The 17,202-nt window shown below is 37.0% G+C and overlaps 1 protein-coding gene across 5 annotated transcripts in view; it reads right to left on the reverse strand.

The window, feature by feature from the left end:
* ARB2A (ARB2 cotranscriptional regulator A) overlaps nucleotides 1-17,202 on the reverse strand; it is a 418,904-nt gene that overhangs the window by 380,645 nt on the left and 21,057 nt on the right. For 4 of the 5 annotated variants that reach the window (XM_054578600.1, XM_054578603.1, XM_054578599.1 and 1 more), the window contains exon 2: nucleotides 11,690-11,813. The exons of the other annotated variant lie outside the window; for it this stretch is intronic. In XM_054578600.1, the coding sequence (XP_054434575.1) occupies nucleotides 11,690-11,795 (106 nt within the window). In that variant the 5' untranslated portion in view covers nucleotides 11,796-11,813. The remainder of the gene's footprint in view (nucleotides 1-11,689; nucleotides 11,814-17,202) is intronic. 5 annotated transcript variants of the gene reach the window in all.

Consider the following 17,202-nt stretch of genomic DNA (forward strand, 5'->3'; position numbering starts at 1 on the left):
ATACATCTCTATGGCTCATCAAAATATCTTGAGAAAATATTAATCTACCTCAATTTTCTAGTGTCTATCTGTAACAGAGAGATAAGGCAAAAAAAATTAAAAGAAAAAATATCATTGGCACTCTTCAAACTGCTAAACCAAATAAACCTCAATTTACACACAAAACAATACTATCTTCAACATGCAAACATAAAAAGTCGTTAGACCTTTTTTAAAAAAATCCTGTTAATTCTATTACAGTTGTTTCCATTTTTGCCCCTTTGCCCTCCGCTAAACCCATCCAACCACTGCACCCCCCACCCCCGCTCTCACAGTCAATTCCCACTCTGCTGTTCATGTCCATGGGTCATTCATAAATGCTCTTTGTCTAGTCCCTTCCCCTTCTTTCCACCATTGTTCTCCCTCCCCATCCCCTCTGGTCACTTTCAGTCTGCTCCATGTTTCCATGCCTGCGGTTTATTTTGTTCATTAGTTTATTTTGTTGAATGGATTCCACTTACAGGTGAGATCATATGGTATTTGTCTTTCACTGATTGGCTTTATTTCACTTAGCATGATATTCTACAGCTCCACCCATGTTGTCATAAAAGGTCAGAGTTCCCTCTTTCTTTTTTTTTTAAATGCAGATTGATTTTATTTATTTTTTTAAATGTCAAAGTTAATTATAAAATATTAAAAAATTTAAAACCATTATAAAGCCTCAGCAATTAAAACATGACACCAGCACAGAAATAATCAAGTAGATCAATGAAATAAAAGGAGCATTCTAGAGACAAATTATATACCTGTCTAACAATGTAATATATGGTCAAATCGATATTTCAAATCAATGGGGAAAATAAGGCTTAGTCAACAAATAAGGTGCATGGACCGCTATTACTCGATATAAAACAAATATAGAGCCCTATTTCACACATTATACAAGAAATATTCAGGTGAGTTACAAATCAGTATGTAGAATCTAAGGAGTTTTAGGAGAAACTACAAACTAATATTTTTCTTACCCTGAAGGAAAATATCCAAACCCAGAAGCTATAAAGTGAAATATTGGCACTATGACTACATTAAACAGTTAAGACTGTACAGTAATATACATATAAAAAGAGTTAAAGGACAAGTAACAGAATAGGGAAGTATTTGCAGCACTTCTAAAAAAGGGTTAAGTTTTTGGCAGGGGGTTTTTTTTAGGGAAAAAATTCTACAAACATTGAATCAAAAAATGGATAAAGGATATCAAAAAGTCATTTAAAGCTTCTTAAAAGTAATAGAAATGTGCAAGAAATATACAAAAACAGGTTTAGTTTCAACAAATAATAAAGGAACAACTGAGATAACACATCCTTGTCACGATCAGATAATATATGTTAAAAAATATTGGTAATATCAACTATTGGTGACTGTGAAAGGAAGTGGGTATTCACAGACTCTTTTTTCTGCATCTCTTTAAAGCAATCTGTTTACCATAGTTTGCAAGACTGGTTTGGTGGAGGTGTATTCTTTTGGCCTTTTGTCTTGGAAACTCCTTATTTTGCCTTCCAATTTAATTGAGAGCCTTGCTGGGTAGAGCAGTCTTGGTTGCAGGCCTTTGTTTTTCATTACTTGGAATATTTCTTGCCACTCCCTTCTGTCTTAAAGTGTTTCTGTTCAGAAGTCAGCGGCTAGCTGTATTGGGGCTCCCTGATATGTTACTACTTCTTTCTCCCTTGCTGCCTTTAGGATTCTGTTTATCTTTGATATTTGCCTTTCTAATTATGATGTATCTTGGAGTGGGCCTCACTGGGTTCCTCTTGAATGGAACTCTCTGAGGGAAGTTTCCATCATTACTTTTTCAAACAGGTTCTCTACCCCTTGCTCCTCTTCTTCTTCTGGTATCCCTATTATACGGATATCCTTATGTTCCAGGTTATCCTGCATTTCCCTAAACGCCTCTTCATTCTTTTGGAGTCTTCTTTCATTTTCTTGCTCTTTCTGGGAGCTTTTTTCTACCTTATCCTCCAGCTCGCTGATTCAGTCCTCTGCTTCATCTAGCCTGCTCTTGATTCCTTCTACCGTGTTCTTCAATTCAGAAATTGTATTCTTCATTTCCTCTTGTCTCTTATTGATAGTTTCTATGTCCTTTTTCATGGTGATGTAGTTTGCAGTGAGTTCCTCGTAGTTTCCCTGTAGTTTTTTGTAGTTCTGTCTGAGCTCACTGAGCTCATTGAGCTTCCTTAGAACCGTTGTTTGGAACACAGTATCTGATAGTTTACTTGCCTGTTTTCCCTTCAGTTCTCTTTCTGGGGATTCCTCCTTTCCCTTCAATTGGGGAGTGTTTTTTTGTCTTCCCATCATTTGCGAGACTCTTCTTTTTTGCTTCTGCTTCTTAAATTGATCCGTCTTGATTTCCTGACTTTGTGATGTGAACTTCTATGGTAGGAGACTACCATGTTTTTACTTTCTGCATCTGCTTCTGATGATGTCAGATGTTGACCCTGAGTGACCTTAGGCAGTCTGTTCGAAACTTCCAAGTATCTACTGTTGTGGCTCTCTCTTTCAGTTGTTAATCTAGTCACCCTGCACTCAGCTGTCAGGTTTAGACACCACAGGGTGCGGTAGAGTCTCTCTTGAGGGCAGGGTTAGTGGGTCCTCTCACGCTGCTGCTGGTCAGGGGAGAGGTCTGCCTGAGACCAATGGCTCCTGCCATATGGTGGAGGAGTTAGCACTGGGATCCTGTTAGTGACTCTTGCCTGTTCTCCCTAAAGGCTTCTTCCGCAGCCTCTCCTCAGGCATCTCTAGCCTACTCTGTCCCAGTCTTTGTCGTGGACCAGGGTAAGTGCCTGCACATAAAAATTTATGCTTGGCCTTTTCAACAGCTCTTTGCATCTCCAGCCACGTGTCTCTGACAGAGAGCAACCCTGCTGCTTTTCACACCTGGTTATTATCTGTGCACTTTTTGGACTCTTGCGTTGTACATTGGAGATCCCTGCTTATGATTTTGGCCCCGCTCTTCTCAGAGGAATTCAACTGGCTGTTTCAATATCCCTCTGGTGCTGCCACCTGTGGGCACCCTGCCTACCTTCTTGACTCTCTACCTCACCCCTTACTAGTCACGTTGTGCTACAGGTGATTCTTCTGTCTGTCCGAGATTATAAGGCTCGTCGCTCGCTATTGTTCAGTTGTATGTTCCAGGTGATTTCTCCACAATTTAGTTGTAATTCCAGATTGATCCTGCGAGGAGGTCAGTGTAACTTCCATTCACTCCTCCACCATCCTGACTTTTCTAAACTTTTTGGTAAGATGGAAATGTCACATAATATGCATAGTGGGCTAAAAAGGCGATATATGCTGATAAATTTCTGATTCATTAGTAAAGTTCTGAACACCATGTAAATCTTTACAAAACAGTAAAATGGAAAATTTTTAATGTCAAAAATTGGCTTGAAGAAGCTACAATATTCCCACTTCTCTCCTTCCAATGATTTGAGGTTCTTTGGCAAAATAAGATTACTTCACTTTATAGCCACCATCTGCAGTTCAAAACTAGAAATCTTGTAATCAGACACACAGAAACCAACCAACATATAAGCAGATGTATTAGGTCTAATAGCCATATTCTCTTTCTGTCAAGTCAGATCATAAAATGACACCTAATATCTATATATCATTTCAAAGATTTCACATACTTTACCTCATTTGATCATCACAACCCCATAAAATAGTAACACGTTATCATCTTCACTGTCTTTTAGACAAAGAAATGAGCTCAAAGAAGTAAAATGGCTTGTCAAGAAGTATACCTTGTTAGTAAAGTAGGCTTAGTAAAATAAATGTATTTCCCAATATCTAATTCAGTGTTCTTTTAAAATCACCACACTTATTCTATGTGCCATATCAACCCTAAAATATTCTGTCCCCCTGTTCATTACCTTGTAAAGAATAAAGTTATAAATATAGAAATATGGCTTTATTTTGCTCAAAATGTTCCTTTAAATGATAAAAATAACAACTGAATAAATAGGTATTCCTCAAACTCCTCTTTCAACAGAGAACCAGATAATAGGGGTTTTTTTTTTATTTCATTAGCACTAAGGAAACATGTAGAAACAAACTGTCAGAGATTACTTTTCTGTTTTATAAAAGGAAAGCAACACTGTTATATTGCTGTATTTTACACACACAGACTGGGTTCCAAAGGCACTGCATTAGGTAAAATTCAAGCATAATATAACATTTACATTGAAAATCCTTTCAATTCCTATAAAATACAGTACAACTAAACCCACAAAACCTAAACAAGCATAAAATGTGGCAGTGTTTTTTTTTTTTTCCTTTTTCTAATTCACGCCTCTGGTGATTAGTGATTCAGCAACTTGAATTCTAAACTTCAACCAAGCATACGTAAGTAACTGGATAAAAATACCATTTGATACACAAAAGATTTAGAAACAGAGACTCATCAGATATGTGTACACCCATGTTCATAGAAACCATATGGTGAGTCAATAGCCAAAAGGTGAAAACAACCCAGGATGAATGGTGTGGTGATTAATTTTATGTGTCAACTTTACTGTATCATGAGGTGCCCACATATTTGGTTAAACATTATTCTGGGTATGTCTGTGAAGGTGTTTCTGAATGGGATTAATATTTGAATCTGTAGACTGAGTAAAGCAAATTGCCTTCCTCCCATATGGAAGACCCTCACCTGATCTACTGAAGGTCTCAACAGAACAAAATTGTATACAAACAGAAATCCAGGGAACAAGCAGAGGAATGGATATTAAGGGTATGAAATAATAGTGGAAGGAACAATCATGTCATATTTAATGATATAGGCTCACCAAGTACAGATTCTGTATTTAATATAGTAGCTTTGGGAATTAGGAAGGGCTGTGATGGTCTGTTCAGGTGGCTGGCAGGAATAGAGACCAAAAGGTGGCTCACAGTGAGTGAATTTGCTTTGGTTTAATGCAGAGGAAGCAATTCAAAGATTCAGGGATACAGGGATGCTAGTGTGGATTTGTCATTGAAGACCTACTCTCCCAGCCTGAAAGGGTCCAGAAGACATACCTTTCACCACTACTACGAGAAATAAATTTGTGAGAACTCTGGCATCTTTAAAGAGTTCTGTGATGGCTCTTCCCTCACGCTGGACCTTACAGTGGGAACTAACGTCACTGAATTAAGAAGTCTAAATGCAATGGGAGTAATTGGCTCCCAGGGTGGCAGCAGCCAAGGGGGAGCACTCTACCACCAAAGGCAAGAGGGGTATGGTTACTGTAATGGATAGCAGAGTCAAAGCAGCAATCAGAAGCCTGATTCACACAGACCTATGGCAATGGCTAGTTGAGCATGTTGTTCTAGAAGACAGGAAGCCTTCTAAATTCTTACTTGATACACAGAAGCAGAAAAGTTCTGGGTTAAATGAACAAAAGTCAAACCTGAATCAAAAACAATCACAATCATTCCCAGATTTAAGCAAGCTTACAGATCCAGAACCTCTTGGAAAAAGGGGAGGCCAAATCCTCTTAAGTGACCTAGGTACATTCCAAAACTTATACTGTTAAGCTTTCTCCCATCCTTCCCCAAAGGGATTTATGGTCTTTAGCCAGGGTAACATCATTGGAGAAAAAGAATCAGAACTTTCAGACTTGTGGACACTGGCTCTAAAATGAAACTGATTCCATAAAACCCAAAAGGTCACTGTGGTTCGTCAGTCATTTCGGGCTGTGGGGTTTATGGAGAACAGGTGTTCACTGGAATTTTAGCTCAGATTCATCTCACAGTGGGTTTCTGAACCCACTTGGTGGTTCCTCCCCCAGTTCCACAATGCATCACTAAAATAATGATATATTCATTATTTAACAAAATCCCCACCTTGGTTCCCTGACCTGTAGAATGAAGGCTATTGTAATAAAGACCAAGCAAAAGCCCTGAAAACTGCCTTTCCTTAGAAAAAACAGTACACCGAAAGAAATATGGCCTTCCAGGGGTTGCAGAGATTACTGCCATCAAGGACTTGAAGGGTGGAGGGATTGTGATTCCTACCACATCCCCATTCAATTCACCTACCTGAACTGTCACAAGGACAGATGCCAGAACTTGGAGAATGACAGTGGATTATCATGAAGCTTAACCCAGTGGGGACTTCAAATGTAGCTGCTATACTAGATGTAATTTCATTGCTTGAGCAAATTAATACATCCCCTGTTACCTGGTATGCAGCCATTGATCTGGCAAATGCCTTTTTCTCCATTGCTGTCAATAAAACCCACTAGAAGCAGTTTGCTTTCAGCTGGCAACGCCAGCGACACACTTTTGCTGTCCTACCTCAGGGATATATTGACTGTCCCGCCTAAGTCATAATTTAATTTGCTTGATCTTGATCACCTTTCCCTTCAATACGATACCACTGTGATCCAATACATTAGTGACATTATACTGACTGGACCTAGTAAGCAAGAAGTAACAGCAAGCTAGTCTTATTGGCAAGACATTTGCGTGTCAGGGGGTGAGAAATAAATCTGACAAAAATTCAGGGGCTTTCTACTCCAGGGCAATTTCTAGGGGTCCAATGATGTGGGTCGTGTCAAGTAATCTCTGCAAAAATGAAGGATAAGTTCCTGCAATTGGCCTTTCCTACAAACAAAAAAGAGGCACAATGCCTTGGAGGGGGCACATTGCCATCACTTTGGATGTTGGAGGCAACACAGTCCTCATTTGGGTATGTTACTCCCACTTATTTATCTTATTTATGTTACTACTTTTCAGCTGTGCCCAGAATAAAGGAAATCTCTGCAGGCCTGCATGCTCTTCTGCTGCTTGAACCACATAATCCCCCAGATCCAATGTTGTCAGTGGCAGATAGGGATGCCATTTGGAATCCTTGGCAAGCCCCTCTAGAAGAAGCAAAGCATAGGACCTTAGGGTTTTGGAGCAAAGCCCTGCCATCCACTGCAGATAACTACTCTGCTTTTAAGAAACAGCTGTTAGTCTGCTACTAGGTCTTTGTAAAGACTGAATGTCTAATCATGGGCTACCAGATTATCATGTGATCTTAGCTGCCCATTATGAACTGGGCGTTAGCTGACCCACCAAGTCATAAAGTTAGGTGTATACAACAGCATTCCATCATCAAATGGAAGTGGTATATATGTGATCAGGCCTGGAAAGGCTCTGAATGCAAAAGTAAGTTAAATGAAGCAGTGGCCCAAATAGTCTCCACTCTTACTGTATTGCCTTTTATCTATCACCATGAACTCCTCATGGGGAGTTCCTACCATTAGTTGAGTTCCTATACAAATTCAAGTCTGGTTATAGTTTTGCAATAAATTCAAGCACCACTCAAGGTGGACAGCTGAAGCGTGAGGGCCCCTTTCTGGGACATCCCTGCAGGACAGCTATAAAGGGAAATCCTCCCATTGAGCAGAACTGAGGGCAGTGTACCTGGCTGTTCAGTTTGCTGGAAAGAGATATGGCCAGATGTGTGATTATATGTTGATTCATGCCCTGTGGCCAATGGTTTGGCTGGATGGTCGGGGACTTGGAATGAACATAACTGGAAAATTGGTGACAAGGAAATATGGAGAAGAGGTATGTGAAAAGACCCCTCTGAATGGGCAAGAAATGTGAAGATATTTGTTTCCCAAGTGAAGGTTCAATAAAATATTTTAATAATCAAGTGGATAGGGTGACCCATTTTATGAATAGCAGTGAGCCTCTTTCCTCAGTCACCCGTCTTAGTAGGAGTCAAAAATGACTATCACCACTAGCCTACAAAGAAAGAATGTCCACTATGACTATTCTTACTTAACATAGTACTGGAAGACCCAGTCAGCAAAAAAAAAAAGCAAGAAAGGAAATAAAAGGAACATAGATTAAAAAGGAAGAAATAATACTGTCTAACTTGTAAATGACATGTCTACAAAGAAAATTCCAAGGAATCTACCAAAAAGAAATCTGAGAACTAATAAGTGACATCAGCAAAGTCATAGGATGTAATATCAACACACAAAACTTGATTGTATTTCCATAAACTAACAGTGAACATGTGGTAGCTGAAATTACAACATAATTTACAATCACTCTAAAAAACTAAAACTTAAGTGTACATCTAACAACAATGCGAAATATTACCAAATGCTGAAAAAGAATACCAAAGATCTAAATAAATGAGAGATATACCATGTTAACGGATTAGAAAAAAATATAGTATAGGTATCAATTCTTCCCGCATTTGTCTATACATTTAAAAATAGTTCTTATCCAAATCTAAGTAAAAAAATTTTTGCAGATATAAACCATCTTACTCTAAAATATATATAAGAAGGCAAAGGATACAGAATAGCTAAACAATTTTGGGAAAAAATAAAATGGAAAAAATCACTCTACCCAATTTTAAAACCTACTATATAGTAGAGTAATCAAGAGAGTGTGGTACTAGAGAAGAGACAAAAAGATCCATGGAACAAAAAAGAGTCACAAAACAAGCCCACCTGATTATACCAAATTCTTTTTCAACTAAGGTCAGAAAGTAATTCAAGAGTGGAAAGATAGGTTTTTTTACAATGGTTCTGGCACAACTGGATATGAGTAGGCAAAAAAAATAAAAAATAAATACACGTTGACCTAAGTCTCACATCTTATATAAAAATTTACTCAAAATGAATGATTATTTTAAATGCAAAGTCTAAAGCTAAAAAACTTTTAAAAACACAGGAGGAAATCTTCATGAACTAGGGTTAGGCCAAGAGTTCTTAGGACACCTTAGGCATAATCCGTAGAAGAAAAAAACTGGTAATACGACCGTTTTAGATATAAAGTTTTATTTAGTTTGCCAGTTTGCCCTAAAATATACTTTCCTATGCATTTGCTATTTTATTTTCTAATATTTCTAATTTGACTTTTTCATTAATCATTACAAGCTCATGTGTACTAAGCCTTCTTGTTCATACTGCAGTGATGAAGAAAAAGTTTCAGTTAACCAACTTGCAGAAAAACCTGAGTTTATATCCGGATAGTTCCATCTTTGGAATCCTACCCATACTCTTCTAATGTCACCATACTACCTCCAAAATCCAGATAATCAATCTGAACTATTATATACTGCTTGTGGAAGTATAAATTGAAACAATTTGAAAGACCAAATTTTCACATTATCACATAAGGCTGAAGATGCTCAAAATCTATATAGATGTAAACCCAGTATGTCTACTTGGATAGAAAACAACAGACATTCCTTGTCCTCTCTCGCACATTAACCATTTTTCTGAGTGCACTCATCATTCACAGCAGCATACAAGCGTGCAGTAAAACCTTCCATAGGGTTGTTCAGAGCTGTCTCCAGTGCCTCTCTTCCTAGTTTCTACTCAAGTTCTCCAATATGCTTTCATTTTCAACAACTCACTGAAATAGCTTTTTGTGATGATCACCAGTGACCTCCACACTGCCAAATCCAAAAATAAATTCTCAGTCCTCATCTAACCTAACTCATCATCATGATTAAATCAGTCATTCTCATCTTCATTTGATGTTCAGGATCTCACCTTTGCTCCTAGTTTTCAACCTATCTTACTAGAAATTCATTTTCAGTCTGTTTAGCTGGTTCCTTCTTATCTTCCTGACCTTAAAGTTGGGATGTCCCAGGGCTGAATATCCAGAAGTCTTCTCTTTTCTGGCTACATTGACATCCCTGAGGATCTCAATTATGACCATAACTTTAAATATTATTCTATGCTAATGATTCCCCAAATTATTATTTCTAGCCCAAATGCTCTCCCAAATTCCACACTGAACCTCTCTTTACCTTCATTTTTAAGGGGCATCTCAGTTTACTATGTAATACATCTAAAAACTAACTCTTGTTTTCCACTACAACCACCACTACAAATTGCTTTTCCCAGTTTTCTTCATCTAGTTGATAGCTCCTATCTTAGAGTTATTTAAGCCAAGAATCCAAGAACTTTCAAAGTTATCTTACTTGCTTTTTTTTTTAAACATCTGCACTGTTGGTGGGGATGTAGATGGGCGGGGATAAGTATGGAGATACCTCAGAAAATTAACAATGGAACTGCCTTATGACCCAGTGATTCCACTTCTGGGAATTATCCAAAGAATCACTAAACACTAATTTGAAAGAACATAAGCATCATTATGTTCACTGCAGTGTTATTTACAAGCACCCAGATTTGGAAGCAGCCCAAGTGTCCCTCAGTAGATGAGCAGATAAAACAATTATGATACATTTACACAATGGAATACTACTTGGTCATAAAAAAGAAGAAAATTTTACCCTTTGTGATAGCATGGATACCTGGAGATCATTATGCTAAATGAAATAAGCCAGTCAGCTCTGGTGGATGTGACTCAGTGGACAGAGACAAAAGGCCACCGGTTTGATTCCCAGTCAGGGCACATGCCTGGGTTGTGGGCCAGGTCCCCAGCTGGGGGCATGTGAGAAGCAGCTGGGAGATGTTTCTCTTGCACATTGATGTTTCCCTCCCTCTCTTCCTTCCTTCCTCCCTTCCCCTCTCTCTAAAAATAAATAAATTAAATTGGAAAGGAGGAAGAGAGGGGAGAGGAGAAAAAGAGAGAGAAAGAAGCCAGTCATCCTTCAAAACATACCCAGAATCTGTCCATTCTTTATTATCCTTCCTACTACCACCCTAATCCAAAACGTCACATTTGTGAGGAGAAAGCAATGCTCTTAGGCATTTTCCATTTTTTTAGGTAAGGGCTAGTCACACCATCCCTTGGATAGATCATTTGCTCTAAAAGCAGGGACATGATGAGGCAAATTGAGCTAAGAAACTGGTTGCTTTATCCATATATGCTTTAGGCTTTCATGAAAAAGAATACAAGAAGGTAGAAAGAGAGATTCTTGAGATATCTTTATCAGCCAGCCTGGCACAGGAGGGTGGGACAAGTAGCTAGGGATTCAGAGAAGCGGGCATAGCTAAGGGAGTCTGGTACACATTCAGCCAGGGTTTCTCCTACAAAGTATGCTGAAGACCAGATAGACTATGTGCTAAATCAAGTAAAAGAGACTTTTTATCATGGGGCACAGCTGGCATCTCAACTTTCAGAATACCCGTAAGATAATTTTTCCACCACCAAAGAAAGTAACTGTGCGATCTTGCACAAGTACTTAGATAATCTGATCTTAGGCAAGTCCTTAGATGGTTGAAATATATGATGATAAAGAAACCTTACAGGTCCACGATGAATATTCTTTTAGGAGTAAAATTACTTTACATAGCAGGTTTTTAAAAGGCTAGAATTCAAAAACTCTCAAAGAATGTCTAAGGCAGATTCCTTGTGAGGGGCCTCCCATAAAACATCCCTAGGGCCAACGCCACAAAAATAAAATGCAGGATTAGGCAGATCACTATCCTAAATTATTATGACATTGCAATCAACAAGAATATGATAAGGGCGCTATCTACAGTTTCACCACATATTTATATGGCCTTGGATTTGAAACAGCATTAAGAATTCTTATGGCTGTAAAATTATGTTATTATATGGTTTATTTACTAAATACATACTATCTCTCAGACACTGAGAAATTACTGTGAGGGATACAAATAATTACTAATAATTAAGTACTATTTTTATTTTGGAATTGAAATAAATGGCAGGTCACCTAAATATTCCTATACCTTCATCAGGCACAATGAAAATATCCTAAAAAAACAAATTAAGTATGTACCTTTCAGTGCTGTGGTCTTTTCTTTTTCATCTGGACCTCCCTGCTGGATTTGTGCCATGCTTATCCAAACTGGGCACAAAATTAAAAAGCTCAAGGAAATAGACATCAATCTTCAGAAGACACTCTAGAATGAACGAAAGCAATAAATTAAGCTCTACTCGATCCTACTTACTCCATGAGAACTTTCTTGATCCTCCCACTTGGGATTAGTGTCTCTATCCTGATTTCCCACTGCACTTTTTGATGTCTCTACTACAATACTTATCAAAGCCTGATTTGCACTGTAGTTACTTATATGTTTGTCTGGGTCAGCTAACAGATTTTCAGGCCCAGGATAGAGGCTCAAGTTTTTTTCATCTTTGTATCTTTCATGTCGCCAAATACAATACCTTATTGTACATACAATTACCTAATTTTGCTGAATTGGACTCAGCTAAACTTACTGTTTATCACCTAATTAAAAAAAATATTCCCAAGTAGTTTCAAAAACTTTAAATTTCTTTTAAAATAAATTGTAAGCATATGCCATGTATAAGGTGGGAATATATTCTCCTGGAATATATGAACGTCAGAAGAAAAAATACATAAATACAAAAAGTAGCTAAAAATTACATCTAAAGTAATCCAAAACACAACTTTAAAGAAAAAATTAGCCCTTTTAAAAATGAAACTATGGAAACAACCTCAGTGTCCTTCAATAGATGATTGGATAAAGATGTGGTACATATATACAATAGACTACTATTCAGCTATAAGAAAAGATAAAATACTGCTATTTGCAACATGAATGAACATTGAAAATATTATGCTAAGCGAAATAAGTCAGTCAGAAAAAGCTCAGAGCCTTGGTGGGTATGGCTCACTATGTTGAGTGTTGTCCACAAACCAAAAGGTCACTAGTTTGATTTCCGGTCACGGCACATGCCTGGGTTGCAGGCCAGGTCCCTAGTTGAGGGCATGTGAGATGCAACTGATTGATATTTCTATTGCACATTTATGCTTCTCTCCCTCACCTTCTGCCTCCCTTCCCCTCTCTCTAAAATAAATAAATAAGAAAGAAAGAAAGAAAGAAAGAAAGAAAGAAAGAAAGAAAGAAAAGAAAAGAAAAGAAAGAAAAAGAAAAAGCCAAGAATCATATCATTTTAGTCCTATATGGGATATAAAACAAACTCACAGACACAGACAACAGCATGGTGGTTATCAGAAGGATGAGGGTAGAAAGGGTAGTAAAGGGTAAAGGGGGCCAAATACATGGTGAGGGACGATGATTTGACTGTGGGTGGCGGGCACACAGTGCACTATACAACTCATGCACCATAGAAATGTACACTTGAAGCCTATGTAAACTTATTAACCAATGTCACCTCAATAAATTTAATTAAAAAATGAAACTATGTTACATTCAATATCTGGAAACTAAGCTATATAAATGTCAGTCCAGTAATCAATAATAATATAAAATTATGATTTATCAAAGTCTAATTCTGCATTTAAATTATGAATAGATGGCTTTCTCAGGGTTCCCATGAACAATAAAAAGAAAAAAAGACTATTTCTAAATTAAAAGAAAAAAATGCAACACATACAATGAAAAAATTAAACTAATTTAGTCAATACATAACTGTTAATAAAATTATATAAAAACTACATTCATGGCAGTAATACAATCAAATATTCCTCTGAGGAACCCAATTGATTTGCTACCCACTAAGCAAATCTCTATTTACATTCAGAAGTACATTTTACAATTGTCTTTAAAAACTGAGGCATTTTAATAATCAGCAGAGTGTAGTAGATGTTATTGTACTTTTAAAAACTAATACTGAAAATAACATTTTTAAACTATGAAAGTTCCACAGTCATAAATCAATGCTTCCTTTTATCTCAGTGCTAAATGCGGGTGGGGCGGTATAAGAGGACGGACACTCATAAGACAACGAGCACTCCGGCTCTACCACTCACTGACTAGCCATGCACCCTTGACAAATTACTGAACTTCTCGGTGCCTCATTTTCCACATTTATCAAATGGAAATGATAATCATGCAGCCCTCATGGTGTCACTGAGATTAAATGTAAACCATTACAGTGCCTGATGTATAATTATGACCTCAATATCTGTTGGCTTATATTTTTTAACTGTTGTAAATGTATGCCAGCTTCACCACTTAATAATAACTCTGGGTCAGGGACAAAGTGACCTAATATCCCAAATCTTCAGTTTCCTCATTTGTAAAATGTTGTTCATATAATAATCGTTAAGAATTAACATTACAGAAGGTGTGTATAGCTGATCATTGGTATTACTAGCAGTCTAATTGCTTCTCAACGGCGTGAGGTTTCTTAATAGCAATAACTAGAATACAAGGCTACTTTTGATTGGGAAAGAATTTTTACTTAACATGGACATATTTTTCTTCTGCAACTAGCTAACTTACAACTCTGTAAATTCTACATGCATAAAACATGTCTATATTTCTTTAAGGAACATATCCCAGTCTACAGGGTGGGCAATGTGCAAGACACAAGGGTGAAATGGTGAGTTAAACAGACATGGCCATTGCCTGAGTAGGGGCTTACTCTCTAGCAGCCAAATCAAACTGCCAAATAACCACAAATAAAATATGTAAGACTTACACTAATAGCTACAACACTCTTACACACAAGCAATATTTGTAAGGGCTATCTACTTCTAATACATCCAAGAATTAGTCTTATCAGTCAAAAGTTCCCCAAATTTGTACATGTTTTACCAGCAACTCATTATACAAAATGAGGGAAATGTTTATAATGAGCAATTCCACACAGTGCTCTTTGCTAGCCATTCTGCAACTAAACTATCTACAATGGACTTCTTGCATTTTTACTCTATCCCTTTGACAATTCAGTATTTTCTTCTAAATATAAACTGTTCTGTTATTTTTCATTAGCTTCAACATGTCTGATTTCTGAACAGAACAATTTATACTATTATTTCATTGTGACTGTTTAAATGAAAGTGAAATTACAAATATTTTGGTGCTAGAGTCATTTCAAGATTCATACTTCAAAGTTCTAGGGACCTAATGTATGGAATAGTGACTACAGTTAACTATACTGTATTGCATACCTAAAAGTTGCTAAGAGAGACCTTAGAAGTTCTCATCACACACACACAAAAAAGGTAACTTACATAGTTACCTTACATAGGTGAGGGATGTGTTAAGTAACATTGTGGTAATCATTTTGCAATATATAGTGTATCAAATCAGCACATTGTATACCTTAAACTTATATAATGCTACATGTCAATTATATCTCAATGAGGCTTTTAAAAAGCTCTATATACTCTGCAATGTTTAACAACACATTCCCCCTGCAGACTCTGAGCTCTATGAGGACAGGTATCATGTCTGTCCCTGGATCAATGTCTGACACATTTGGAGCTCAAAAGAGACGTGTCAAATTTACAATAAATGAGTAAAAGAGGAAGAAAAAAGACTCAATTTTAAAGAATCATTTTCAAGATCCCCAAGATTAAATATCAATTAACAATCATATTCTTATTTTATAAGAGAAACCTAAAAATACACATTACAAATCACTGAAGTGATGATATGTAAGTTAGGAGACTACTAATCGCTACCTGAAACCCTAAACCTTATAGCAGCAAATGCGAAGCAGGTATGGATGAAGGAAAAGCCATTTGTTTGTTGCTCCCTTATTCAGTTAGATTTTTACCCTCTCCAGTTATTTTCCATGGCTGTGGCACAGCTGGTGAAACTAAATCAGGAATATTATAAATTCTCAATTTAGTTTTCCTAATAAAAATTCAGAGTTATAACCTGCATGACCACAGATAAACACCACTGAAAATGCAGCCAGTAAGCCATTTGATACCTTTGATATATATTAATATGTGCACTCAACACAGTTTATTTAGTATTATCTGATGAAGGTTAGGTTATAGCGAATAAAGTGGTGGAAGGTTTTCACTGATATGAATTGGGACACAGCTGACATGTTGTATACTTCATGATAACCACTGCTGTTTAAATATGGTTTCCTAGGAATGGTTACAGTAAAAACTAGATTCAAAACAGCTCAGTTTGCGATTTCATTCTGTGAACTACACAAAGCAATTATCATATCTTCTTCTCTTCTATGATTCCAACAGAGAATCCAGCATGTATAAATAAAGCTGTAAATAACTTGTCATGTGTAATCTTTATCTAGTCAGCATTTCAAAACATGAAACAGTACAATATTTCTTATTGCACCTTTTGCTCAAAATGTGGCCTGAGCACTTGTAAAATGTACACGAAGATACACAGAAACCTTAGTTTTAGGTCTGTTTGTTTTTAGGCAAGTATAAGTGAGAACCAGATAGAGATAATTTTTGCAACAGAAGGCCTTTCCACCTCAAATTCTAAAAGCAATAATGAATGTACAAAATACATCACAAGACAAGTAAAACTGGGTTAATTCCTGAAACTCCTGGGGCTGGCTTGGTCTCAAAGAATCTATGCTCACTAAGTCAGGTTTTGGAAACCCAGCTCACAAGATCCTACTTGCAACTGAAAGTACAGTCTGTGGATCAGCACCAAAGATTTGTGAGGAACCAAACAACCCACCCAAATTACAGTTAAAATATCCATGTTATTCAGAAGTTTGCTCATCAGCAAAGGTTGGTTCAGAAGAATCCCAGGAATACTGTGTATACTGCTGACATATTATTACAGTTTATAGTTATGAGGCAACAGTGCAAAAACTGTATGTTCTAGAGTGTGAGTGCGTGTACGCGGACACATGGACACTGGGGAAGAGGCTAGAGAACAAGGGCATCAGGCGGGAATGGACCTGGAAAACGAAGCCCAGGGTCAAGGGGGCTTTGGATACATAGAAAACAGAGGCTTCTATAGAGAATGTAATCTGCGTTGGGATCGAGAATTGGCTCAGACTAGGAATACCTGGTTCCAATCCAAGCCTATGTAAAGTGATTTCTTAGTTTCCCAAGCAATGTGACATAGTAGGTTTAAAATGAGAAAACCAGGTTTTTAAAAAATCTCAATTCTATCACCTACTAGGTGAGTGACTTTGAGAAAGTCACAACTTCTCTAACCTAAGTAATGGGAATAACAACAAAAAACCCTTCCTTTTTTGCAATTATAAGGATTGTATGAAAGGATGTACATAAAAACATTTTGCAAACCATTCCTGTATAAATATTTGTAATACACATAAGTCAAAACTAATTAATTTCCAATTAATTTGTGCTCAAACTCTAAGAAGGCTATCCAAATCAGTCTAATTTACAGGAATGAGAAAATCTTGATTTGCATCATTTGGATGAAATTCTATGAACAAATAATAAAGCCCCACAATAAATATCTGTTGACAGGTTTCCAGACTATATGAAAGATAATCATAATGGAATTTAAATTAATTTTTGATACAATTTGTTCATATACTTTTCCACTTTTATTAAAATGTGTGTCTGGAAAAGGTTCAAGTATGTGAGTTCCACCTTCATTT

This window comes from Pteronotus mesoamericanus, unplaced genomic scaffold (assembly GCF_021234165.1).
Source record: "Pteronotus mesoamericanus isolate MK-2021 breed Mesoamerican mustached bat unplaced genomic scaffold, CSHL_Meso_final contig_50, whole genome shotgun sequence".
In the NCBI taxonomy this organism is placed as follows: Eukaryota; Metazoa; Chordata; class Mammalia; order Chiroptera; family Mormoopidae; genus Pteronotus; species Pteronotus mesoamericanus.